Source organism: Podarcis liolepis, assembly GCF_965112155.1.
Source record: "Podarcis liolepis genome assembly, chromosome: 5".
NCBI lineage: Eukaryota > Metazoa > Chordata > Lepidosauria > Squamata > Lacertidae > Podarcis > Podarcis liolepis.
Window position 1 is genome coordinate 28,652,187 of NC_139556.1, and position 20,699 is coordinate 28,672,885.

Genomic DNA, 20,699 nt, shown 5'->3' on the forward strand with positions numbered 1-20,699 from the left:
GCTTCCCCATTTGCACTGAGTTATGATTTAGCTTAACGTTATGTGTAAACTTGAGTTATAGCTAAGCTTTCACCCGGCACCTGAATGTCAGGTATGTGGGTGCTAATCACATTTTAGGGAAAGGGCATTTTCAGAGCTGGAGTACCTACCAGCCTGCTCTCCTGTCCCCTCTGAGCATGCAGTTGCCAGTGGCAAGATGTAGGGGCCTCCTAGGCAGAGCTTGATGTTGATTAGATATAATGTAGACACTAAGTGGTGTAAATATTATTGATTAATTAATAAACTCAATTGTAAGCACAGAGAGATTTTGCACATGGCAACTCTTCACTTGAAGAGGGTTTGGAAGCAGTTGGCACAATGAGGTATAGCTTCTTAATTTCCATTTTCTTGCACTGTGAATGTACAGATGTGACCATAGTTGTGTTTTCCTATGGTCTTTCTCTACAAATACATTTAAGGTGGTGACATTGCATTTCAGTTAGACTTTGGCAGCACAGTGGGCATTTCCAATGTCAAGTTTGCTTCTGACGTGCCAAGGGGTGATATTTGAATGGAAAATTGACTGGTGGAGGGGCAGTGTTTATGGGTTATCTGGGTTCCAGTGTGATACCTGCAACCACCAGTTGCTCCTATGATGCCCAGGAAAGGTCTCTGCATATATCCCCACAAAGCATGGTTTGCTCTTCATGCTCTGTTTGCACTAGCTTAGCCTTTCCTTCAGCAGACATGCCCCCTTGAGCTTCACTTCACTGGATGCCAGAAGTGGACACTCACTTTCCATTCAGAGTGGAAGAGAGGTGGTGGCTGATGTACGTGCCTTTTTCTACAGATTAGTGGGCATTCTCATGCCTTTTTGTCTTGTCTCTTTCTCTGCCCTCTTTGGGCAGAGTGTTTCCACCCCCATTGTTCTACCCAGACACTGAGGTCCAGCGTCGAGGGCCTTCTGGCGGTTCCCTCACTGCGAGAAGCCAAGTTACAGGGAACCAGGCAGAGGGCTTTCCTGGTAGTGGCACCCGCCCTGTGTAACGCCCTCCCACCAGATGTCAAAGAGTAAAACAACTACCAGACTTTTAGAAGACATCTTCTAAACAGCCCTGTTTAGGGAAGCTTTTAATGTTTGGACTACTGTATTTTAATATTTTGTTGGAAGCCACCCAGAGTGGCTGGGGAAACCCAGCCAGATTGGTGGGGTATGAATAATAAATTATTATTTGCTGTGGACAGCCATTTTGTGTCACGTCATGCCCTTGACAGCCATTTTGAGTTGAACCCAGCTATTTGTGAATAAGAGCAGTCAAAATTATAATGTGCCTACTGGCCCGAAAAGGTTGTCAGTCCTGGCTTTCCATTTATCTTGCCTATTGCTTTTCTTGAACTCCAACCTCTGTAGCTTTCTCCCAACCTGTTCATTGCTGGCAATCTCCTTTGAAAAAGACAGTCAGTGGAAGAGAATATGCTAGCATGACCCTTTTGAATAGTGCAAGCTACACCAGCCATTATTTCTTTACTTATTTAAACCATATTTATTCTGTTCTTTAGTGGGGCATTTCCTTTTGTCCCTGACAAACTACCTGCAGCCTTGGAGCTGGGAACCTTACTACGCAAAAAGTAGAGTAAATTGATTGCCAAAATGTGTTCTTTTTGCTGGAATGCTTCTGGTAACATGGTCAATACAGGTATTGTTTCCAGCTGTTGGAAATTCCACCAGTGCCAAGCTTTTTGAGAAGAAGAGATGCTGACTGTTTTCTAAGGATCTAGAAAATTGTGGATGTTTCCAATTAAGCCTCTCATGCCTTTCTAAAGATAGTTCAGCTCCTAATATAATATTGGACCATCTGCCTGCGTTAGATCCATGTTGCTTTTCCAAGCCCCATTCAACTGTAAGCTTTGACATACAAACCCCAAAATAATGGCGTTTCTGTGCCTTATCTGGCAAAGGCCTTGTGCATCCTTCAAGGACCAGTAGTACTAGCAAGCTGAGTCAGATTTAGAATTTTCTTTCTTTTTTTGCAATTTTAGCAACTTCATTGAGGACCCCAACAACAGAGAATATTAGATTAAAATTCTACTTGTGAGCAAGACGCTGAACTCTGCATACCCAGGGTCATAATCAGTTGTGCCACCATTTGCAGAAATAGCAACTGGATTTTGTTTTTTGTTTTTTTTTGTTTTTTTTAATGGAAATGGGTATGGGATGCCTTCTGTTGTGGTGCTCAGCAAGAATGAGAGGCCCTATGCCTGCTTTGGGCATAGGAAAGAAAATGCCTGTTCACTCCATTGGAAGCTAATTGCATTTAGTTTGGCCATAGAGAGATTGGTTTGTCCTGTGCATCTTGTCAAAGAAACATTGTTCCCTTCACCATCCCATTAGAGTGTATGGAACAGAGGAATTAGAGTTTTGTCTTGGTGGCAATTAATTGTGTCCACTGTCCTTTATTTTGTTTCCTGCTTGGCAGGGGGTTGGACTCGATGGCCCTTGTGGTCTCTTCCAACTCTATGATTCTATGATTTGTCCAGTGCACAGATACCTCTGCTATGGGACAAGGTCAGGCAGCTCCTTCAGCTATCAAACACTGGGGGACCATTTAAGGGTGGCAGAGTAGGCTCTGTTCTGTTCTAACCTTTAGGCACAATTGACTATAGGAGTTCCCCCATGTACACATCACTTAAAGCTTTGTGTCACTCTTGTCAATTTCAATAAGACTTGCTTGAGAAAACTTTCAGGTAGATTATGCTTGATGTGAAGAAGGGGCTTTCTGCCTTGGGTACCCTGATGTCCCTGCTGACCTTTGTCTAGGATGAGTAGCTGACATTTGGGATTTGGAGAGTATAAAGGAGGGCAGATGGAATTAAGTTCATATTAGGGACCTTATCAGTTTCTTCATGTCTTGGTTTTAAAAATATTACTCATTGCCTCTGCAAATGTGAGTGTCTTTAGCACCTGCATATTTTTGAAAGAGAGAGGGCATTGAAATACACAGCTGGCAATGAATATGGAAGGGCACTTAATTCAAATGCACAGAGCTGGTTTTACTTAACTGATTTGTCTAAAGAATGCACACTGGCAACAGGCATGTATAGCAATATCCAGGGTGGTAAAAAAAGTAGTGTTGGCTTTTCCTGTTGGGTCCCTGACATTCCTTCCAAATTAGTGCAATTCCTACGTCTCCTTAAAAAGAACAGGCCATTTGGCAGGAGGTTTTGAGCAAAGCACAGAAACACATGGAGAGTATTTTGCTAGAGGGATATTTAGTAGGAAATTTAAGACTGGCTGCATCTGAAGTCACATGCTATGCTATCTCATCCTCTAAACATCTGACACACCATGAAAAGTTTACAGTCTGCGAGGGGAGATGATGCATGTAAGATGTGTTTGAAAGTACTAGATATTTTGTTGTGCTGCTAAACACACACACAAAAAACTCTGTCTGACAAACTGCACCGAAGTGACCCTTGTTAAAAACACGCAACTTACTCTAGCAAACACTCGTGACAGACCTTTAGTATGCATGGATGTATGTGAGCATCTCTGGGACACTTAGGCGTGCTTAGTTACGTACACTGCTTTTTGGTGAACATGCCTGCTTTCATCATCGTTTAAATGAAAGTGCACATCTCTGTCATCTGCTGCTAGCTGTGTGCAGCACTTTCTACTGTGTAGTTCAAGTAGGATCTACTCTTTCCCCCCAATCTCTGCTTTATGTAGTGGTTTTCTTATATCTAGTTCCCAGATCCCAGTTTCTATGCAGTTTGCTGTAGCTGAAACTATTTGCTTGCATAAGGTGAATCTATGGACAGGGTCCATAGCAGGTCCATAGCAAGAGTGTTGCCCTTGTGGTGTAATGCTGTGATATTCAGTCTTCAGCACAGAGGATCAACAAATGCATTTCTTGATCTGGTGAGAGCATCTGCCTACCGAGTCCCACCAACAAGTTTGGTTCCTTAGTTCAGATGCTCCTCCCCAGTCTACAAGCATCCATTTTAGCATGCTGTGGTTTCAAGCGCAGAATTGGTCCAGGCCGTGACTTATGTTGAGTTGTGTTTGCATCTGAGTTCAGCCAATAACCTCAATGTTTTGTTCAACTGGGAAATAAAGTAGAAGACGTGAACAGTGCCACGTGCAGAACTAGGAAAGTACACAGATGTGCCTATGATGGTTTCGTGCTATTTTAATTTTCTTGACTTGATCTGCTACAGTTCTCGCAGTTAATCATTTGCTGCTCAGTATTTTTTGCTCATGCAGAAATGAAATGTTACTTGGCTTTGGAGTTGCTGTAGAGGAAGTCAGGGGGCAATGTTCCAAACAAGCTTAATTTTTCATTTGTTTCAGGTTTCTTGGAGTGCATGATACTTTGTTTTCTCTTCCATCATTTCATGTACAATTAACATACTGAGTAATAAATATTCAGTTACATTGTGGGGATATTCTGAATATAGGAAATTTGAAAACAAAAGAAAATGTTAAGTTCAATTGCATTTAGCCGTACTCCTTTATATCATTAGAAGGCCACTTCATGCATTGTTCTTTAGGTGTACACCAAAAATAATAAATGCGTAAGGATTATGGCTAGATGATGTGTGTGGAGCACTTTGAGCACATGAAAGCACTATAGAAATGTTGTTTTGCATACTTCAAAGCCTCAGGGACTGAATATGGAGCAATAGTTTAGAATCTGTGTTTTTCCATTATTAAGGCTAGTTACACTTAAGGCCAGATTGGTAAATGGTTTGTTAATACAGGCTATCATCCAAAAAGCTACTTCAGGCTTGCCCAGGGGTGTGGACAGACGCAATGGGATTTTATCCCCCCCCCCTTTTGAACAGCTGGCTCTTGTGCCAGTTTGGGCTGAATTGATGTAGCAGTATCAGTGACCCTTGGTAGGTGGCCGGGCTCTCATCTCTGATGTCCCCTTGAACTTCAGAGATTATCATAAAAGTAGCACAAAGTCTTGCTGCTTCTGTATTCACTGCTGGGGATGAGTTCTTGCCCTCCTTTCTTTAGACTTCGCTCTGATGTTTGTCTGTGATGCTGTGCAGGGCTTTGGAAGCGTTTGGATGTTGCCAGACTTCTCACTGTTTTATGGGTTTCTCCAAAGCCTCACACAATATCTGGGACAAGCCACCACCCCTCTCTCCAGACTAAAAGATACACTGTCCACCGGCCTTTCAGCTCCAGTCTTTGTGAACCCCTGCACTTCAGTTTCGAAAACAATTTGCACCTGAGTGGCAACGAAAGCTTCTGCTTGATAAGCATGGCCCCCAAACCGCATTGATCACATAGAGCAAGATTCTTTGGATCTTGGCCATAAACTTCAGATATTTAGGCAAAGAGCAATATTTAGGAAATGCATAAAAGTCTGGAAAGACTTCAGTCTGGGTATTTAGGCAGCTTTCTGCAAAAGGCTTAGACAGTTAAAATTAATTTTGGTCATTTTCTGGTCAGCAGCAATACATTTGAAAAATGCAGTTCCATGCTCATTCTTGACCATTTAATCTGGCAGCAGTGTATGTTGACAGTACTCCAGCTTTGTTTTCAAACATTGTTCAAATCCCAGTGGTAAACAGATCCTCCTGGAAGAATTATGTTAGCAGATGGACCTAAAATCTGACTTGTGACTTTTGGAAGCTTATATTCCACTGCCACAGTTTGAGCAATATGTAGCAATAAATTAGTTTCCTTATCCAGAGGAGCACAGTATCCCTAAACACTCTGCATATCTGATTTTTCTTGTATGGGGGGAAAATGGAAGAAAATTGGTTAAGTTTACAAACTTTCACTTTTTCAGCACAGACAAAAATTAATTCAGCCATCCATTTGAGAGAAATGAATTTTGATGATAGATTGAGACTCAATAGAGTCGACAGCTCTGTCTCTGAAATATGAGGAAGAACATGAGTCTGTCTCACTTTAGAGAACATGTGGGCAGGTGATTGCTTTCCTGTGTCTCTCCCTCCCTCACCCATTGAACATCCTCTTCCACTGTCACCAAGAACTGGCCACAGGGTGGAGGAAGAAGAGCCAGGTGACACTCCCTCCTTTACCTCGGGATTTGAGGAGAGAGGAAGGAAGGAAAAGAACAAGCTGGCTGGCTGGGTGCCAGAGGAGGATGAAGGTCCCAGATGGAGACGGGGTGGCAGGGATGGTGTGAATGAGTTTGAATGGATGAGGTGGAAAAGGGAAAAGAGAAAATGGATGCCCTTGCCCACTCTGTCTCTGCTGACCAGATGTGTGACGTTACAACTACATTCCCCAGTGGGAATGTGGCCTTCAGACCTGAAAAGATTGCTCACCCCTGCCTTGGCATCTCTAGCCTGACCAAGTTTTAGTTATTTTTACTGATGTGGTAGACAGTTCTCCCACAAGTATCACAAGTATCTAAATTCATACGAAAACAATATGTGACAGGGGATGAGAAACTGATGAGCTAAAGGTTTGACATCTGCCATTCCTAAAAAAATGCTTCAAAACTGATCATTGGAGAAAATGGGAATGCATATAAAAGATAATCTGATATCTTCACAGGAATGAAGCACCATATTTGGTAGCAGTATAAGCAAAAGACGAATACTCTAGGAAAGAATATAAAGATTAATGTTTTTCATTCCCATCTTACGGATCCATATTTTCCTGGGGGGAAATGTGCAGCAAAGGCTTAGAGTTGGCTTACTTCTCACAGTTTAATAACTGTATGTAAATGCTGCAGCCAATTCTGGAAGTCATATGTAGTGGTGAGCTGTCACCTGGAAATATAAAAACATGTTATATCCTTACATATATGCAAACTCCTTGGAACTTTAGCAGTATCTCTTGTATAGCTTATGTGGAATTGAAACTAATTCTTTTACACTGTCTTGGTGATGGTGCTTAACTATACAATAGCATTGCTCGAATGAGCCTAGGAGAACTTTGCTCATCCTCTTCCTCCTGCATGGCTGAAAAGAGCAGTTTAGAAGGATTTGTTTTTGTTTACTGGACACAGCAACCTGCGGTTAAATCCAACCAACTGTGCCTTATTTTGTTCTTTTGAAGCAAGCCAGCTTGAAACCATAGTTAAAGATGTCCAAAGCTAAACCGTGGCTTCAGCTAAATGGAAAGACTCCGCTGGAGGTGGAGAGGAGAGGAAAGGCTTAAAAAATTAAACCATTCTTCAGCAACTGTGTCTGATCCTCTCATAACTTGGCACTTTGCTCTGATTTCCAGAAAGGCCCTGAACTCATAAGCAAGAGCATTCACATTTATTTTGGTGCTGGCTGTTGCTTGATTGAGTTGTCTGATTTCATAAGCAGGACAGAGAAAAATCCTTTGGGCACATTGATCCCTTTGGGCCTTCTCAGTTTTCAGAATACCTTGGCAAGAATGAAATGCTGCAAAAACTAGATCTAATGTGTTAAAAGAAGTGTCCCTGTAAATGTTTGGGCTGCCTCTCAGAACTACCATTATGCTACCAACACCTGCCTGTAGCTTCATATTAAGAGTGTGTAGAGTCATAGTGGAATAATGCTGAGAGTGTGGAACCAAGGCTGGGAAACCCAGATTCAAATCTTAGGCTCACCTTGGCAACTCCCTTTATTTTCTCCCTCTCAGCCTCACTTACCTCCCAGGGTGAATATATGTGGTAGTGTTATGTGAAGTTAAAATGGAGTAGGTGGCAGGGAGAGAAACGTGACCATCCTGGCCTCCTTGGAGGAAAGTTACAATATTAAAAAGTCAAACTTCCCCCATGGATGGATGTTTGGGTCATTGGAATGCTTAGTGGCAACCCCAAGTAGCTCCATTTCCCTTGACCTGTTTTGCCATTCGCTTTAAGATTATTTTATTCCACCAAGCATTTAACCAGATGGGTTGAGTAGACATAGAATATATAGACAAGTCCATCAAAACAACCAACAACAAAGCGGTGTTAGCAGCAGGTAAACATGACTTGATTTGAAAGTTGAGTTCACCTGCTGCATTCTTATTGTTTTGTACATTGCATTTGTTGCATTCTAGATAGTGTGCTTGCAGGGAACATCCATCTTTAACTTTCCTTAAGTTAAAAATAATATGTTTTTTTTAAAAAAAAAACTACACCTGTGTGCCACCTAGTAATTTTAAGTGTGGTATACATAATTATGATAAGAACAAATGCAAGAAATAAGTAAAACATTAACTGATTCATTTCATACCTTATTCACAGCTTATTTGTTCTTCTCATTATAAGACATAAACCTATGATCTCTATTAACAAACAGAACCTCTAGCAAAATGTTGCAGTGTTTGCCTATCCCCTAAGATGATTCCCCTAAGATGATCCCCTAAGATGATTCTATGACTCTTCCCCAACCCCAGTTCTGCATGGAGCTTGTTTCCAAACTATGGAATTCATGCTTGAGCAAGAATTGAGAAGTCACTTTTCTAAATATCTGTATACAAGCAGCTGTGATAATATAACTTTGTTCACCAGTTTCCTATGTGCTTTGATCTTGTCTCAACAATGACTTCATTTCCTTGCTGTCAAAAACAATATTTTGTTGATGTGATGTGATGTGATGTGTTGCTGTGATTGCACTTAGAAAAGTAGCTTTTTAATGCAGTGTGGTGTAGTGGTTAAGAGCGATAGACTCGTAATCTGGGGAACTGGGTTCGCATCTCTGCTCCTCCACATGCAGCTGCTGGGTGACCTTGGGCCAGTTACACTTCTTTGAAGTCTCTTAGCCCCACTCACCTCACAGAGTGTTTGTGTGGGGGAGGAAGGGAAAGGAGAATGTTAGCCACTTTGAGACTCCTTTGGATAGTGATAAAGCGGGATATAAAATCCAAACTCCTCCTCCTCTTCTTCTTCTTCCCATTTAGTTGTCTGTAGTGGTTCTACATGTAAGCTAAGAACCAGTATTGTTGTGTTTCACAGTTCTGAACTCTATTCACTTATGAAATCAATATCTTTCTCGAGGTGACTTACAAGTACAGTGGTGCCTCGCAAGACGAAAAGAATCCGTTCTGTGATTCTCTTCGTCTAGCGGTTTTTCGTCTTGCGAAGCAAGCCCATTGACAGATTAGTGGATTAGCGCTATTAGCGGCTTTTAGTGGCTTATCTGCTGTTTGGATCAGCTGATAAGCGGCTTAGCGGCTTAGAAAAAGGGGGGGAGGAAAAAACCCCACAGGAACTCGCAAGGCATTGTCATCTTGCGAAGCAAGCCCATAGGAGATTCGTTTTGCGAAGCACCTCCAAAACGGAAAACCCTTTCGTCTAGCGGGTTTTCCGTCTTGCGAGGCATTCGTCTTGCGGGGCACCACTGTATATAAAATATGCAGGATTTTAAAAAGGTAGGGCTACATTTGTGCCAAGATAATTGAACATCTGTGGACACCCAACTTTTGGCACGTCTTCCCAATTTGCGCTATACAGTTGCATAATAATAAGTTGTTTATTATTATTTTTCCAAACACTGAACATGGAATGCTTTTTGGAGGGGCTAGTTTCAAATGTGGTCAGTTAGCCATAAACTGAAGACGGCCAATTTAAGGACAATACAGGTCCTATCAATAAGAACTCAACTTATTTTTCTCATAATACAAATAGTTGCAGTGTATCCCAAACCTAGAACAGGAACCTTGTGGCAGTGTTTGGGATTTGCAGGAGAAATGTATTTATTTGGACCCCAGAGCAGTGTACAGAACATAGACAAAAGCAGCTCATATGAAAACAAAACAAGAAAGTTAATGTAGCAACAATTCCAGAATTCTGAAATAGAAAAACCATCAAGCCCAAGATAAAAAATAAAATAAATAAAGTCAAGAAGCAAAAACAATACTCCAGGGGATATGCTTGAACAACAGCTGTTTTAACTTGCTGCCTGTATTCCCAAAGTGAGACATTATAGACCTCCTAGGGCTGTCATGATTTCAGCGCTGGAGACCTCCGATGGAGGGATCCCATTATGACTTGGATAAGCCCCAGATTTTGATTTTTTAAAATCTGAATTGGCCCAATTCATCTATAGACTTGTATTCACCCACTACATACCCCTAGTACTAATCCACATATCTTGGTACAAATCCAGGCTTCTCTCTAAATTTGCTGAGAGTCTTCTGGCCCCAAATACCATTCTGGGTCTATTTTTTCTTAGTAGTAAAGGCTGTGAGGATGAGTGAGAGAAACTCTGTAGAACTCACTACATAGCAACAGCACTTTGTGATCAGTTTCTAGTAATTTCAAATAAATAAAAATGGAAAAATTGGTTAGTAGCTAATTAAAAATTCTTGTATTTATCCTTGGTGTGAGTCAGCTCAGCTAGTGGCCTGGTTTGCATGTCACTTTAAACCATAGTTAAGTTAAAACAGCTGAAATCGTGAGCACTTCATTCCTCTGCTGCTTCTACTGTTTGCAGCTTAGCCACAGGCTGGCTTAGTAGATCATAGATCATAAAATTGTAGAGTTGGAAGGATCATCTAGTCCAGGGGTTGTCAACCTGGTCCCTACCACCCACTAGTGGGCATTTCAGGATTCTAGGTGGGCGGTAGGGGGTTCTACGGCACAAGCTGAATCCTCCTTCTATCGAGCTCTGGTGGGCGGTAAGGAAATTTTACCATCAAGAAAGATGCATTAGTGGGCGGTAGGTATAAAAAGGTTGACTACCCCTGATCTAGTCCAACCCTCTGCAATGCAGGAATAAGCAGCTGCCCCATACGGGGATTGAACTGGCAACCTTAGCATTACCAGCATCATGCTCTAAGCAACTGAGTTATCCAGGCTGTTAACTCCAAACCCAGGCTCATGGCTTGTTCTCCAACAAAGAGCTTTAATCAAGGTTTGTTAGAAATGAAGCCGGTGACTGCACAGAAAAGGGGGATGGAACTATTGACACAAGTCCTAGATGTCCAATAATAAATTCAAAAGCTGCATACAACCTAGGAATACAGTATAGATACTCTAGTACCAGATTTCTATAATGTAAGCTCTATTTACCCACCAGGGGTCATTTGAATGGCAGCCATATTGGCTCAGTACCAGAAGTGCTGATTTAACTGTGTTGGGACTATGACCCCTGGGTGGCTTCTGCAGTTTGTGTCAATACGGATGAAAAAATCCTGGAAAGAAATACATGTCCAAAGATGAATGACACTTTCAAAAGACCTACAACAATTCTAAATTTACACAAAATTTAACTTGGCTTCATAAATCTTCACTCTTTGAAATATACTAGAAGCCGCTGCAGTAGACTAGAATTGAAATAACACTCAAGTAGAATTTCAAGATCATTTATTTAAATTTGATCTCAAGGATTTTCAATAGTACTTTCTCATGGTTAAGTAGACAAAACCTTGAAGTTCATGGATGCCATAATAGTTAACACATGTTTCAACTTTGTCCTGTTAGTTTTGGATAGGCATTTTGCAGCCCCATATTGGCTGAAAATGAGAAGTGTGTGAAATGCAATATTGCATGATAACTGTGGAAGCCGCAAGAGTAAAGCTGAAAATACAAATTGCTTAACGTATATATTTGAATAGAAATAGATAGTTTTCAACACACCTGCCATTTATATACAATAGACTGCTTTCTTAGGAAAAGCCTGATAGTCTTTACAAATGTTGTAACAGAAAAAAATGCAAGGCCTGTTAAATTTCATATGTTAGCAGGAGTCTGTGCGTGGGAGAAAATAGCTTGCTATAAAGGCTTAGGCCAGGGGTTGTCAATTTCTGAATTTTCGTGGTTAGCCTATTCACCAGACAACGGTCCAGAAGTATATTTTCTTACACAAACAAACCCCTTAGGAGTGTGCAGGCTTCATAGCCATGAGCAGAACAAAGTAGAGTTTCTTTATATTATGGGGTGCATATCCATCTCATATAAAACCCAGAGAGATGTAACATGGAATACTGCTCTAACCTAGCTCCATGGTGCAGCAGTAAAACTGCTAGGACATTTGCAAAGCTAAGCAGGGTCTGTTATGGTTTCAAATTGGATGGGGTACATTGTGTTGAGATTCCTGCATTGCAGGGGTTTGGACGAGATGACCATCAGGATCCCTTCCAGCTCTAAGGTCCCATTAATACCATGAATCCCTTAGTTCTTTTGAAAACAAATTCAATTTGCCACAGTAAAGTTTGGCATATTTGGTAGGGACCAGACATAAAACGGGCCTGGAAGACCATATCCTCACGTTTGGAGGGCAATATTTATCCCAAGGACTGCCAGTTGATCACTGTTGGCTTAGGCTAGGCCAGGAATTTGTTTAACTTTAATATAAAAGGGCATAAGTGCTTGATAGATGAAGAGATACATGAATGTGCATCAAAGGGATTAGAAGATAGTTGCGAGTGGCAGTCCCTGCGTATTGTTCTGTTGGGAATGTCTATAATCTTTAGCTATAATCACATGTAAGTGGATGTTGCAATGTGTTTCTGACTAAAGGCAGCAGAAATTTATTCTAATTAAATTGGAAATGTGCATAAAATGAAAGGAAGATAGCTCAAAGCTATACTGAGCCAGTGTATGAGAGAAACTGGTGGGCTCTATTAATTATTATAGGGTTGCCATATTTCAAAAAGTAAAAACCAGGACACCCTGAAAGTTGTTTTGGGTTTACTTGCCAAAGATCCAGAACAAACTGCCACCTTCTGGAAATTCCCACCCTCCCTAGACGCCACATCCACCTTTGAAATCCCAATAATGTCCGGGGAAATCCGTACGTATTGCAGCGCTAATAAATACTTGCCTGTTTTCAGTTGCCCCTGCATGCTCAACTTGGTACAATAGCAAAGAGCTGCTTTCTTCCGAATTCCAATCTCTTTTTGCGATTAGGATGGTAACTTTCCTCTCTTAAATGGCTATCTGCAACAGTGGATCTGAAACTTCAGTTCAGTAGCTACTGAACACTGTTAATGTTCCTCTGCATGGATAAAGTCTTGCCAAAATTCATTATATCTTGCTAGTCTTTGTTGTTATGTGTGGCACGGTAGTATATTTTGAAGAACAACAATAAGCTTTGAGAGGTTCCTGGGTATTCCAGTGTCTAAACTCATGTCTAGAAAACGCAAATATTTTCAGTCCAGCGCTATGCTAGCCTGCCTCCTCCATCCCCTAGCAAGTTTTAAGTTGAAGTTGGCACTGGTACCTGAGATCATGAACTTTTCCTGCTTTGTCTTTTTAGCATATGTACCATGGGTTTCAATGTTATCATAGCATTTGCTAGAAAAACTGGTTTTCCCACTCTGAAGAACAACTAGTTAGTCCTAGTTTGTCATTAAAATAATCACCAATGGTCAGTAACCGCAACTGTTTTATAAAGCATATTGGAATTGTTTGGTAAATTTCATTTTCAAAACAAGATGATCAAAAGGAGCATCTCAGAAAATGTATCTTTGTGGTTAAATAAAGGGGCTAAGCTGTGTGAGTGATGTGTAACAGAATACTTTCAAATGTACAGACACACTTGGTTTGCTCATTGAAGGAAGTTCAAAGACTGGCATATTTTAGATGCAAAAGCCAAAGTAAAACATTAGATTACATCTAGCCCTAGGCTAAGATCCAAAGAACCATACTATAATTTTTGTGCACCCTAGACAGTTTTAGGCTTCAGTTCATTAAATTAAAGCCCTCTGTATAGAAAACCATAGTTGAAACTGAGTGGACCATAGCTGAAAGGCAGCTTCTGTGACACTGCAGTCATTGGAGTATGCTGTTCAAAAAAAGTGGGAAAATACCCTGAGCAAATACTAAGTAACTTTAGGGATTCCCACCCTGGGCTTGAAGAGATGCAGGCTACCTGCCCAGATCTCTATAGGCTCGTGAGTCTGTTAGAGAGCACCAGTTTTAGTGGAATAGAGAAACCAAGCATGTTTCTCAAATTTAAATGACCATATCCGAAAATGTTGAAAATGAGCTGAACTAGCTGTACACAGGGGTATCTATGCCATTGGCTTTATGAAATGAGACTATCCAGTTGCATTTTGGATCTTGATCTCTCCCACCACGACACCCATTTCAATAATCTTTCCCCATTGACAGTGCATCAGTTCTTTGGAAAGGCATTTCCTCCACGTTAAGTACAAGGGAATATGGCAGAAGTCAAAGTTTTTGTTAACCACAAAGCATCCTGTGGTACATTCTCCTTTTCTCCCCAACCATATTTTGCATAAAGGAGGTTGCTAGCATATGTGCAGGATTAATTGCTGTGCAAAACCTCTTCTGCTTCCAGACAGCAGTGGTTCCCATTTTTAGCAGCACTGCCATAGTAGCTTTTTCAAGGAAATTCTCGTGATGGATGGGTTGCCACCCTAGTTAAACTGGGGTCAACAGTGCTTTAAGTATCTTTGTGAAAGCACCCAAGGAGAGACATAACCAGAATTGCCTTAAGCTGAGATAAAATTCATGCATGTAGGAAAATGCTACATGGCATGACAGGTGTTGCATATGTTTAATGGTGTGTCATTTTATTTTCAGCTGCTGCTGAAGGAAAAGGCAAAAGTGGAGAAGACTTTTTTCAGAAGGTAAGCAAAACTGCACTTAGTCATCTCTGTCTAACAATATTACATTTATCACTATAATTGAAGGCATGGTGATTGATATTTTAGGTAAATTATCTCTGGAGCATGGACCATATGACATGTGACTTGGTTATGACCTATTGTATGTGTATGTCTGTGCATTTAGTCTCCAGTGCAATTTTCAGGTGTAGTGAGGAATAGGAATTCGGAACTGGATTAACCAAGCCTAGTATAAATACACTGAGTCTGGCCTTTCTGCCCTTGCTTGGAGAACAGAAGTCATTTCTAGCTGAAGCCTTCACTGTGGCGGCCACAGCTCAACCCAATAAATCTTGGGTTGGAGAATACGTGTTTCAGATCTGGATTAGGATTAGTCAGCCCTTTCAGTTGCTTCCAAAATGTGATGCTGTTAAAAGCTAGTATTTAAACGTTAGAATTGGCCTCTGATATGAATTGTCAGGGAGGGGTAATTTCTGCATTTAAGGGAAGTGGGTTTACATCTTTTTATACTTGTATGGTTTTCTGAAGTATTTGAAAGGCATTCTTTAACACACAGGCAAGGGAATTCTGAGGGTTAATTTTAAAGCACAGCTTTGCAGTTCTGCAGTAGGTAGGTTTAAGAACATTTGTACTGGGGCTCGCAAACTCTGGCTTGACTTACAAGTCAGCCATGATTTGTGGTTTCCACTCACCCTTTCCCCTCTCCCAAAGGGGATCTCTCAAAAAGCTTAACATGAGAACAGCCCCACCCCCTCAATCCATTCATATGAAAAGGGGTTGGTCTTATATTGCAGAGTATTGTTCGTGAGAATGCCTCTCTCCACCTGATAGTATGTTCCAAACACGCTTACAAAAAAAGATTTTCAGAGTTTACACCTTTTATTTCAGTATGTAACATTCATCTACAGTTAAAAACAGAAATGGCAATATTAAACTGTGGCTGTATTGTGGCTGTTTGTTTACTCACTTCTCAGTTATTCAACACATACTTTTCCTAATACAGTGCAGAGACAGCCTTAACACTTCACTAAGTTTGGAACCCTGTTCTTCTTTCATGACATTGCATAGGGCTGGACTAATGATATGCAACAATTTTGTGATGCATCAGTGATCACATTTGGGAAGCCCAATAAAACTTCAGGATTTTCATACGTTACAGATGCACTTGAGGTCAACCTTAAATACCCTAGAGCATTAGTTGAACCATTCTGTTCAGCTGAGATACATTGGGCTGAATCCAGAGTGAACTAGCTGAACTTTGGTTCCATTGAAGTCAATTGCAGACAAGCAGGTCATGAGTGAAACTTCCATTGAAGTTTCCATTGAAATCAGCCAAACCCCCAATATAACACACTCTGAATCCATTCCATTGTCTCCAACATCAGGGACAGTCAGTGCTGTGCAGCAGGTATACTTTTAGGCAGGAGACTCAGGATCCACTTTCTTCTTCCCTTCTTTTCATTATTGGGTATCACCATGATAAACATAGGGATTGCAGGTGACGCTGTGGTGTAAACCACTGAGCCTTGGGCTTGCCGCTCGGAAGGTCACGGTTCGAATCCCCACGACAGGGTGAGCTCCTGTTGCTCGGTCCCTGCTCCTGCCAACCTAGCAGTTTGAAAGCATGTCAAAGTGCAAGTAGATAAATAGGTACCGCTCTGGCGGGAATGTAAACGGCGTTTCCATGCACTGCTCTGGTTTTGCCAGAAGCGGCTTAGTCATGCTGGCCACATCACCTGGAAAAACTGCCTGCGGACAAACATCGGCTCCCTCGGCCAGTAAACCCCAGAGTCATTTGCGACTGGGTGTAACTGTCAGGAGCCCTTTTCCTTTTTTATGATAAACATAATGATAGTGTGAAGACACGTGGTTAATGTTGTAGGTTAGCAAGGAGAGATGTAGGAGATAGCATTTTTTACAGCTGTTTCTTCTATGTTATTTTGCTCATTGAGGTAGGTGGTGATGGTTGAGCTAAAAATTACCTTGGGACCACCCTGGGAGTTTGATAGTGTTCAGTCCTGAACCCATCTCTTCCATGCTCCCAGCTACAAACCTCTCTATCCACTCTTGTCAGCCTCTGTTTATGGATGTTGGTTTTTAAAGCTACTCATATTACATAATACATTCAAACAGATTTTAGAGATCCATTGCTTGTGGTTAGCTGACATTGCTAGGCAAAAATGTTTGTTGTTCATCTGTGGGTTACAGGAAAATACAAATTTGTTCAAGAAGCTTGCATTTTGAAGATTATGAAATGGCAAAGTTTTTGAAGGGAGCACTCGGGTATGAACATCAAGAATTTTAGAACAGTTCTTTGGGTAGTTGCTTGTGGCATTCTTGCTGTCTTGTTTGCAGAGTTTCCTTCAATCTGTTTAACTTCTCATGTGAAATAGTCAATTTTGTGGGGAGAGAAGTTGCACAGAATGGAAAAGTAGTAAGTAGGAAGAAATATGATACAGTGGCTTCAGGCAACAATGCCCAGTTGTTGTTTCCCAAACTGGAAACTCTTTCACAAGGGGCACTTGCTTGGAGATGACTTGTGAAATAGGGAGGGGAGTCTTTGGTTGTTGTGCAATGAAGAAAGAAGTGGAGGCATCATACTCAGTTTTGTTTATTTCTCATGAGGATGGTGGTTGTTCAGTTTGGTTTCCCGTAAGTCTGAGAAAGACACTTCAGAATCTAGAGGAATGGAGGCAGCATAACAAGAAGCCAAAAATAATGGATGCTCACAGATAACTGCATTATTTTCTCATCATTTCTGGTGTTGGGATAAAGCTCTAAAAAACACAATGAGAATATGATAACCAGATGTTTCAGATGTGTATCATACAAGTACATGCACAAGAGCTTTGAGTGGCTGACCACATAGAACACTTGGGGGGGGGCATCCCAGGTTTGTTGCTGTGGCATGTGTGGAAACAGCCCTTGGAATAACATGAATTCAACTGGTACGTTCAGGAAGATGAGTCATCTTGATCTATGCCACCTTCATGCTAGAGTGCTTCCATGTCTTGACTAATTTTGTGGCTTTGTTTCATGAGTATTCACAGGCCCTGCTTTATACCAAGGCACTTCTGTAAGTGTCATGCTGCGTGTTTTGGTGGCCATCACTGCCTCCCAGGGAAGTGAATTCCACAGTTTAGCTACGTGCTGTGTGAAGAAAAACTTTCTTATTGCATTAATGTTTCTGGCTTTAATGCAAGCAATGAGTCATTTTCAGTTTATTTATATATAAAAATTTTTTACTGCTATATAATTAAAAAATGAAGGCAGTTTGCAACAACTATATGCAATAAAATAATGTAAATAATAATAATATAGGAGACCATCAGCTACTATAGAAAGATTGTCTACTTAATTTCTGGTATAATCTTGGTGGCATGGAAAGGTTTTCAGCAAGCCCCTGATTCCAAGTTTGGATGCTTCCAGATAAACCCGCACCTTTGGGGATAATCATGTGACCAGTGTTCAAAATTTGCCAGGCACCAGGTATGTTTTGCACCTGGTTACCAGCCACTTGTGACCAAGTGCCCGGGCGCCTGGATAGTGCCTGACACCACTGCCATCTGGAGGTGAATGTCTGGGGGTCCTTGGATCTTGACTGCTTTCACACACTAGCAACACATCCTGTAGAATTCTACCTGCTATATTTTATCTACACAAGCAGAATGAATTTCAGGAACCAAAAAGTCATATTGAAAAATGCAATTATCAAGCCGTCTAGCCTAAAAATGGCAACTAGGCATTCCGTTTTGGCGACTGTAACTCTGGTTTAAGAAGCCATTTGATACCTAGCTTATATATCTGAGTTTCTAACACAGTGTGTAACACAGTTACAGATAGGTAGCCGTGTTGGTCTGCCATAGTCAAAATAAAAAATTCCTTCCAGTAGCACCTTAAAGACCAACTAAGTTAGTTCTTGGTATGAGCTTTCGTGTGCATGCACACTTCTTCAGATACACTGAAACAGAAGTTGCACACTCACACAGCATAGGGGTGAATAGGGTCCAGTTTCCCAGGCAACAACAGAGAGCATCAGATGTCTCAAGCACACCACAAGAGCAAGGAAAACAGCCTTCATGGAGGGAGGAACGATAATTAGGCTGCATTTACTTTGATATTTTATTTAAGGCCAACTTGTTTCTAACATCTAATTTATTGATACTTTTAGTGTTTATGTAAACCGCTTAGGGGGTTTGATGCTAAAATGGTATATAAATCTAGTTCAATAATGTTACTTATTCTCAGACCTGACCTATCAGCTTCCTCTAACTTTTTTATGCTATTGGTGGTCAGTGGTCAGCTTTCCTGATTAGAAATTGAGTGAATTAGGTTGGGCACGTTGCACCATCTAGAGCCACTTCACAACAAAACTCCATCAGAGTGAGTCTCACAGTTGCATGGAAAATGTGTTGCATGAATTGGCACATATGCACACACATGAAGAAAGAAATGTGTTTATGTGTGGTTTCATTCAGACAGCAGGTTTTCCCCAACATTTCTCTGATGCTTCTATAACTGTTAATTTCTACATGAGTTGAACTTTCACATGACGTAAGGGCCACTTCAGGAAAATGAACAGAATATAGTGCGTGTTCAGTGCTCATTTCCATGTTACTTGTTCCCAGGAAAAAAAGGGGGGGACCATTTGCTGTCCCCTTAACCCAAAAAACTATTGGAGCAAAGTAATGAAATTTGGGTGCCATACCAGTTCTTTCATGCAGTTTTCATGATGGAACAGAAACATGCATGTGCGTAAAGGGTGTGGGAGTAGCGACATTGTACAGTGGCAGTTGTTGTGTCATAACTCACCCACTGGTGTGAATGAAATTTAGTGTGACATGCTGGTATATCGCTCAAAAAGCCAAAGTTCCATAACACACCAGGCACTTCAGTGTGAAAGGAACATTAGGAAATGGGACAGAAGCACTAGCTTCATCAGGAATGCTAATGCAATATTCCCCATGTCTGAATGTTGCCCTGTGTCTGCCCAAGCAATCTGTCTGCAATAAAAATGAGGATGAATTGAGTGAGCAGGAATAGTTCTCTCTCTCTCTCTCTCTCTCTCTCTCTCTCTCTCACACACACACACACACACACACACACCCCAATGTAGTGGCTGACAAGGATTTTCATGAGCCTGATCATTCAGTGTATTCATTTCTGCGGCCTGCGTAACAATATACAGCATTTTTAGTAGATATTCGGGAATCATTTTAATGTGCAAAGCTCCTTTGTATCTAACTTGCCTAGATATTCTAGTGGATTTTATATGTAGGGATGTAGATTAAGCCAGACGTCTGAATCACTTTGTTTAGTAGCAATCATTTGGTTTTGTTTAAGTTTATAAAGCTTAAGCTGCTTAAAATAATGTGTTGAAATGATTGTAGTGGATGGAAATCTGACTGGCTGAATGCTGAGCAGGCATGCTGCTTCACAAGAGCCGCTAATGACTCCTTTCAGAGCTAAATTAAATGCTAATCTGGTTCATAATATACTGTGCCAAACCCAGGCTACTAAAACTATGAATTAGGAGCTCTCTTGGATATGAGAACTCTGTAACTTACCCAACCGGCTTAAACCCTGTTTATGTAGTTGCCTTAAATAGTCTTCTATATGGAATGTGCTCTGCCCTGGCTTCCAAAACAGTTCGCTGCAGAGGTGTTGTGTAGCATTACCTGGAATAGGATTTGGCAGCGAGTCCGGAGGATTGCATGTTTCCACCTGTCATCCTCATGTGCAAATGCTCATTGCAACTGGTCTCCCAGGTCCAATCCAACACTGTTAACCACTGCACCACCTCTAAATCTCACCACTTCCAGGCCTGCTAGCCAAGATCAGGTTCCCAACTTACTTGCAAGCAAGAGCGTAAATGTGAGTTAAACTTCCCCTCAGACTCTTCCAGTTTAAAAAAAAAAAGGTTGCATCCTGTAAAGGTCAAACACAGAGTATCTTGGCCAATTTAAGTACACCCAAAGGTTTTACGTGATGAAAAATAATGAAGTAATCTAGTTTAACCCACTTTCTGTACAACACTGATTTGTTGTTCCTTGATTCAAAGTAAGTGTGATCCACTCCCATCTGTGCATTGGAAATGTGCCTGTGTTAGCATTGGCTCTTTGTTAAAAACCTTTCAAGATACCCGTTTAAACTTTTAAAATCTCGACTCTGATTTCATTTCTCCAAGTGCATCGCTCTCGTTTGCAGCTAACTGTCGTCTTCAACATGT

At 41.1% G+C, this 20,699-nt stretch overlaps 1 protein-coding gene across 1 annotated transcript in view; it reads left to right on the plus strand.

The window, feature by feature from the left end:
- Positions 1-20,699, plus strand: part of BICC1 (BicC family RNA binding protein 1) — a 108,796-nt gene that overhangs the window by 23,365 nt on the left and 64,732 nt on the right. The window contains exon 2 of the mRNA XM_083502421.1: positions 14,427-14,473. Within this exon, the coding sequence (XP_083358547.1) occupies positions 14,427-14,473 (47 nt within the window). The remainder of the gene's footprint in view (positions 1-14,426; positions 14,474-20,699) is intronic.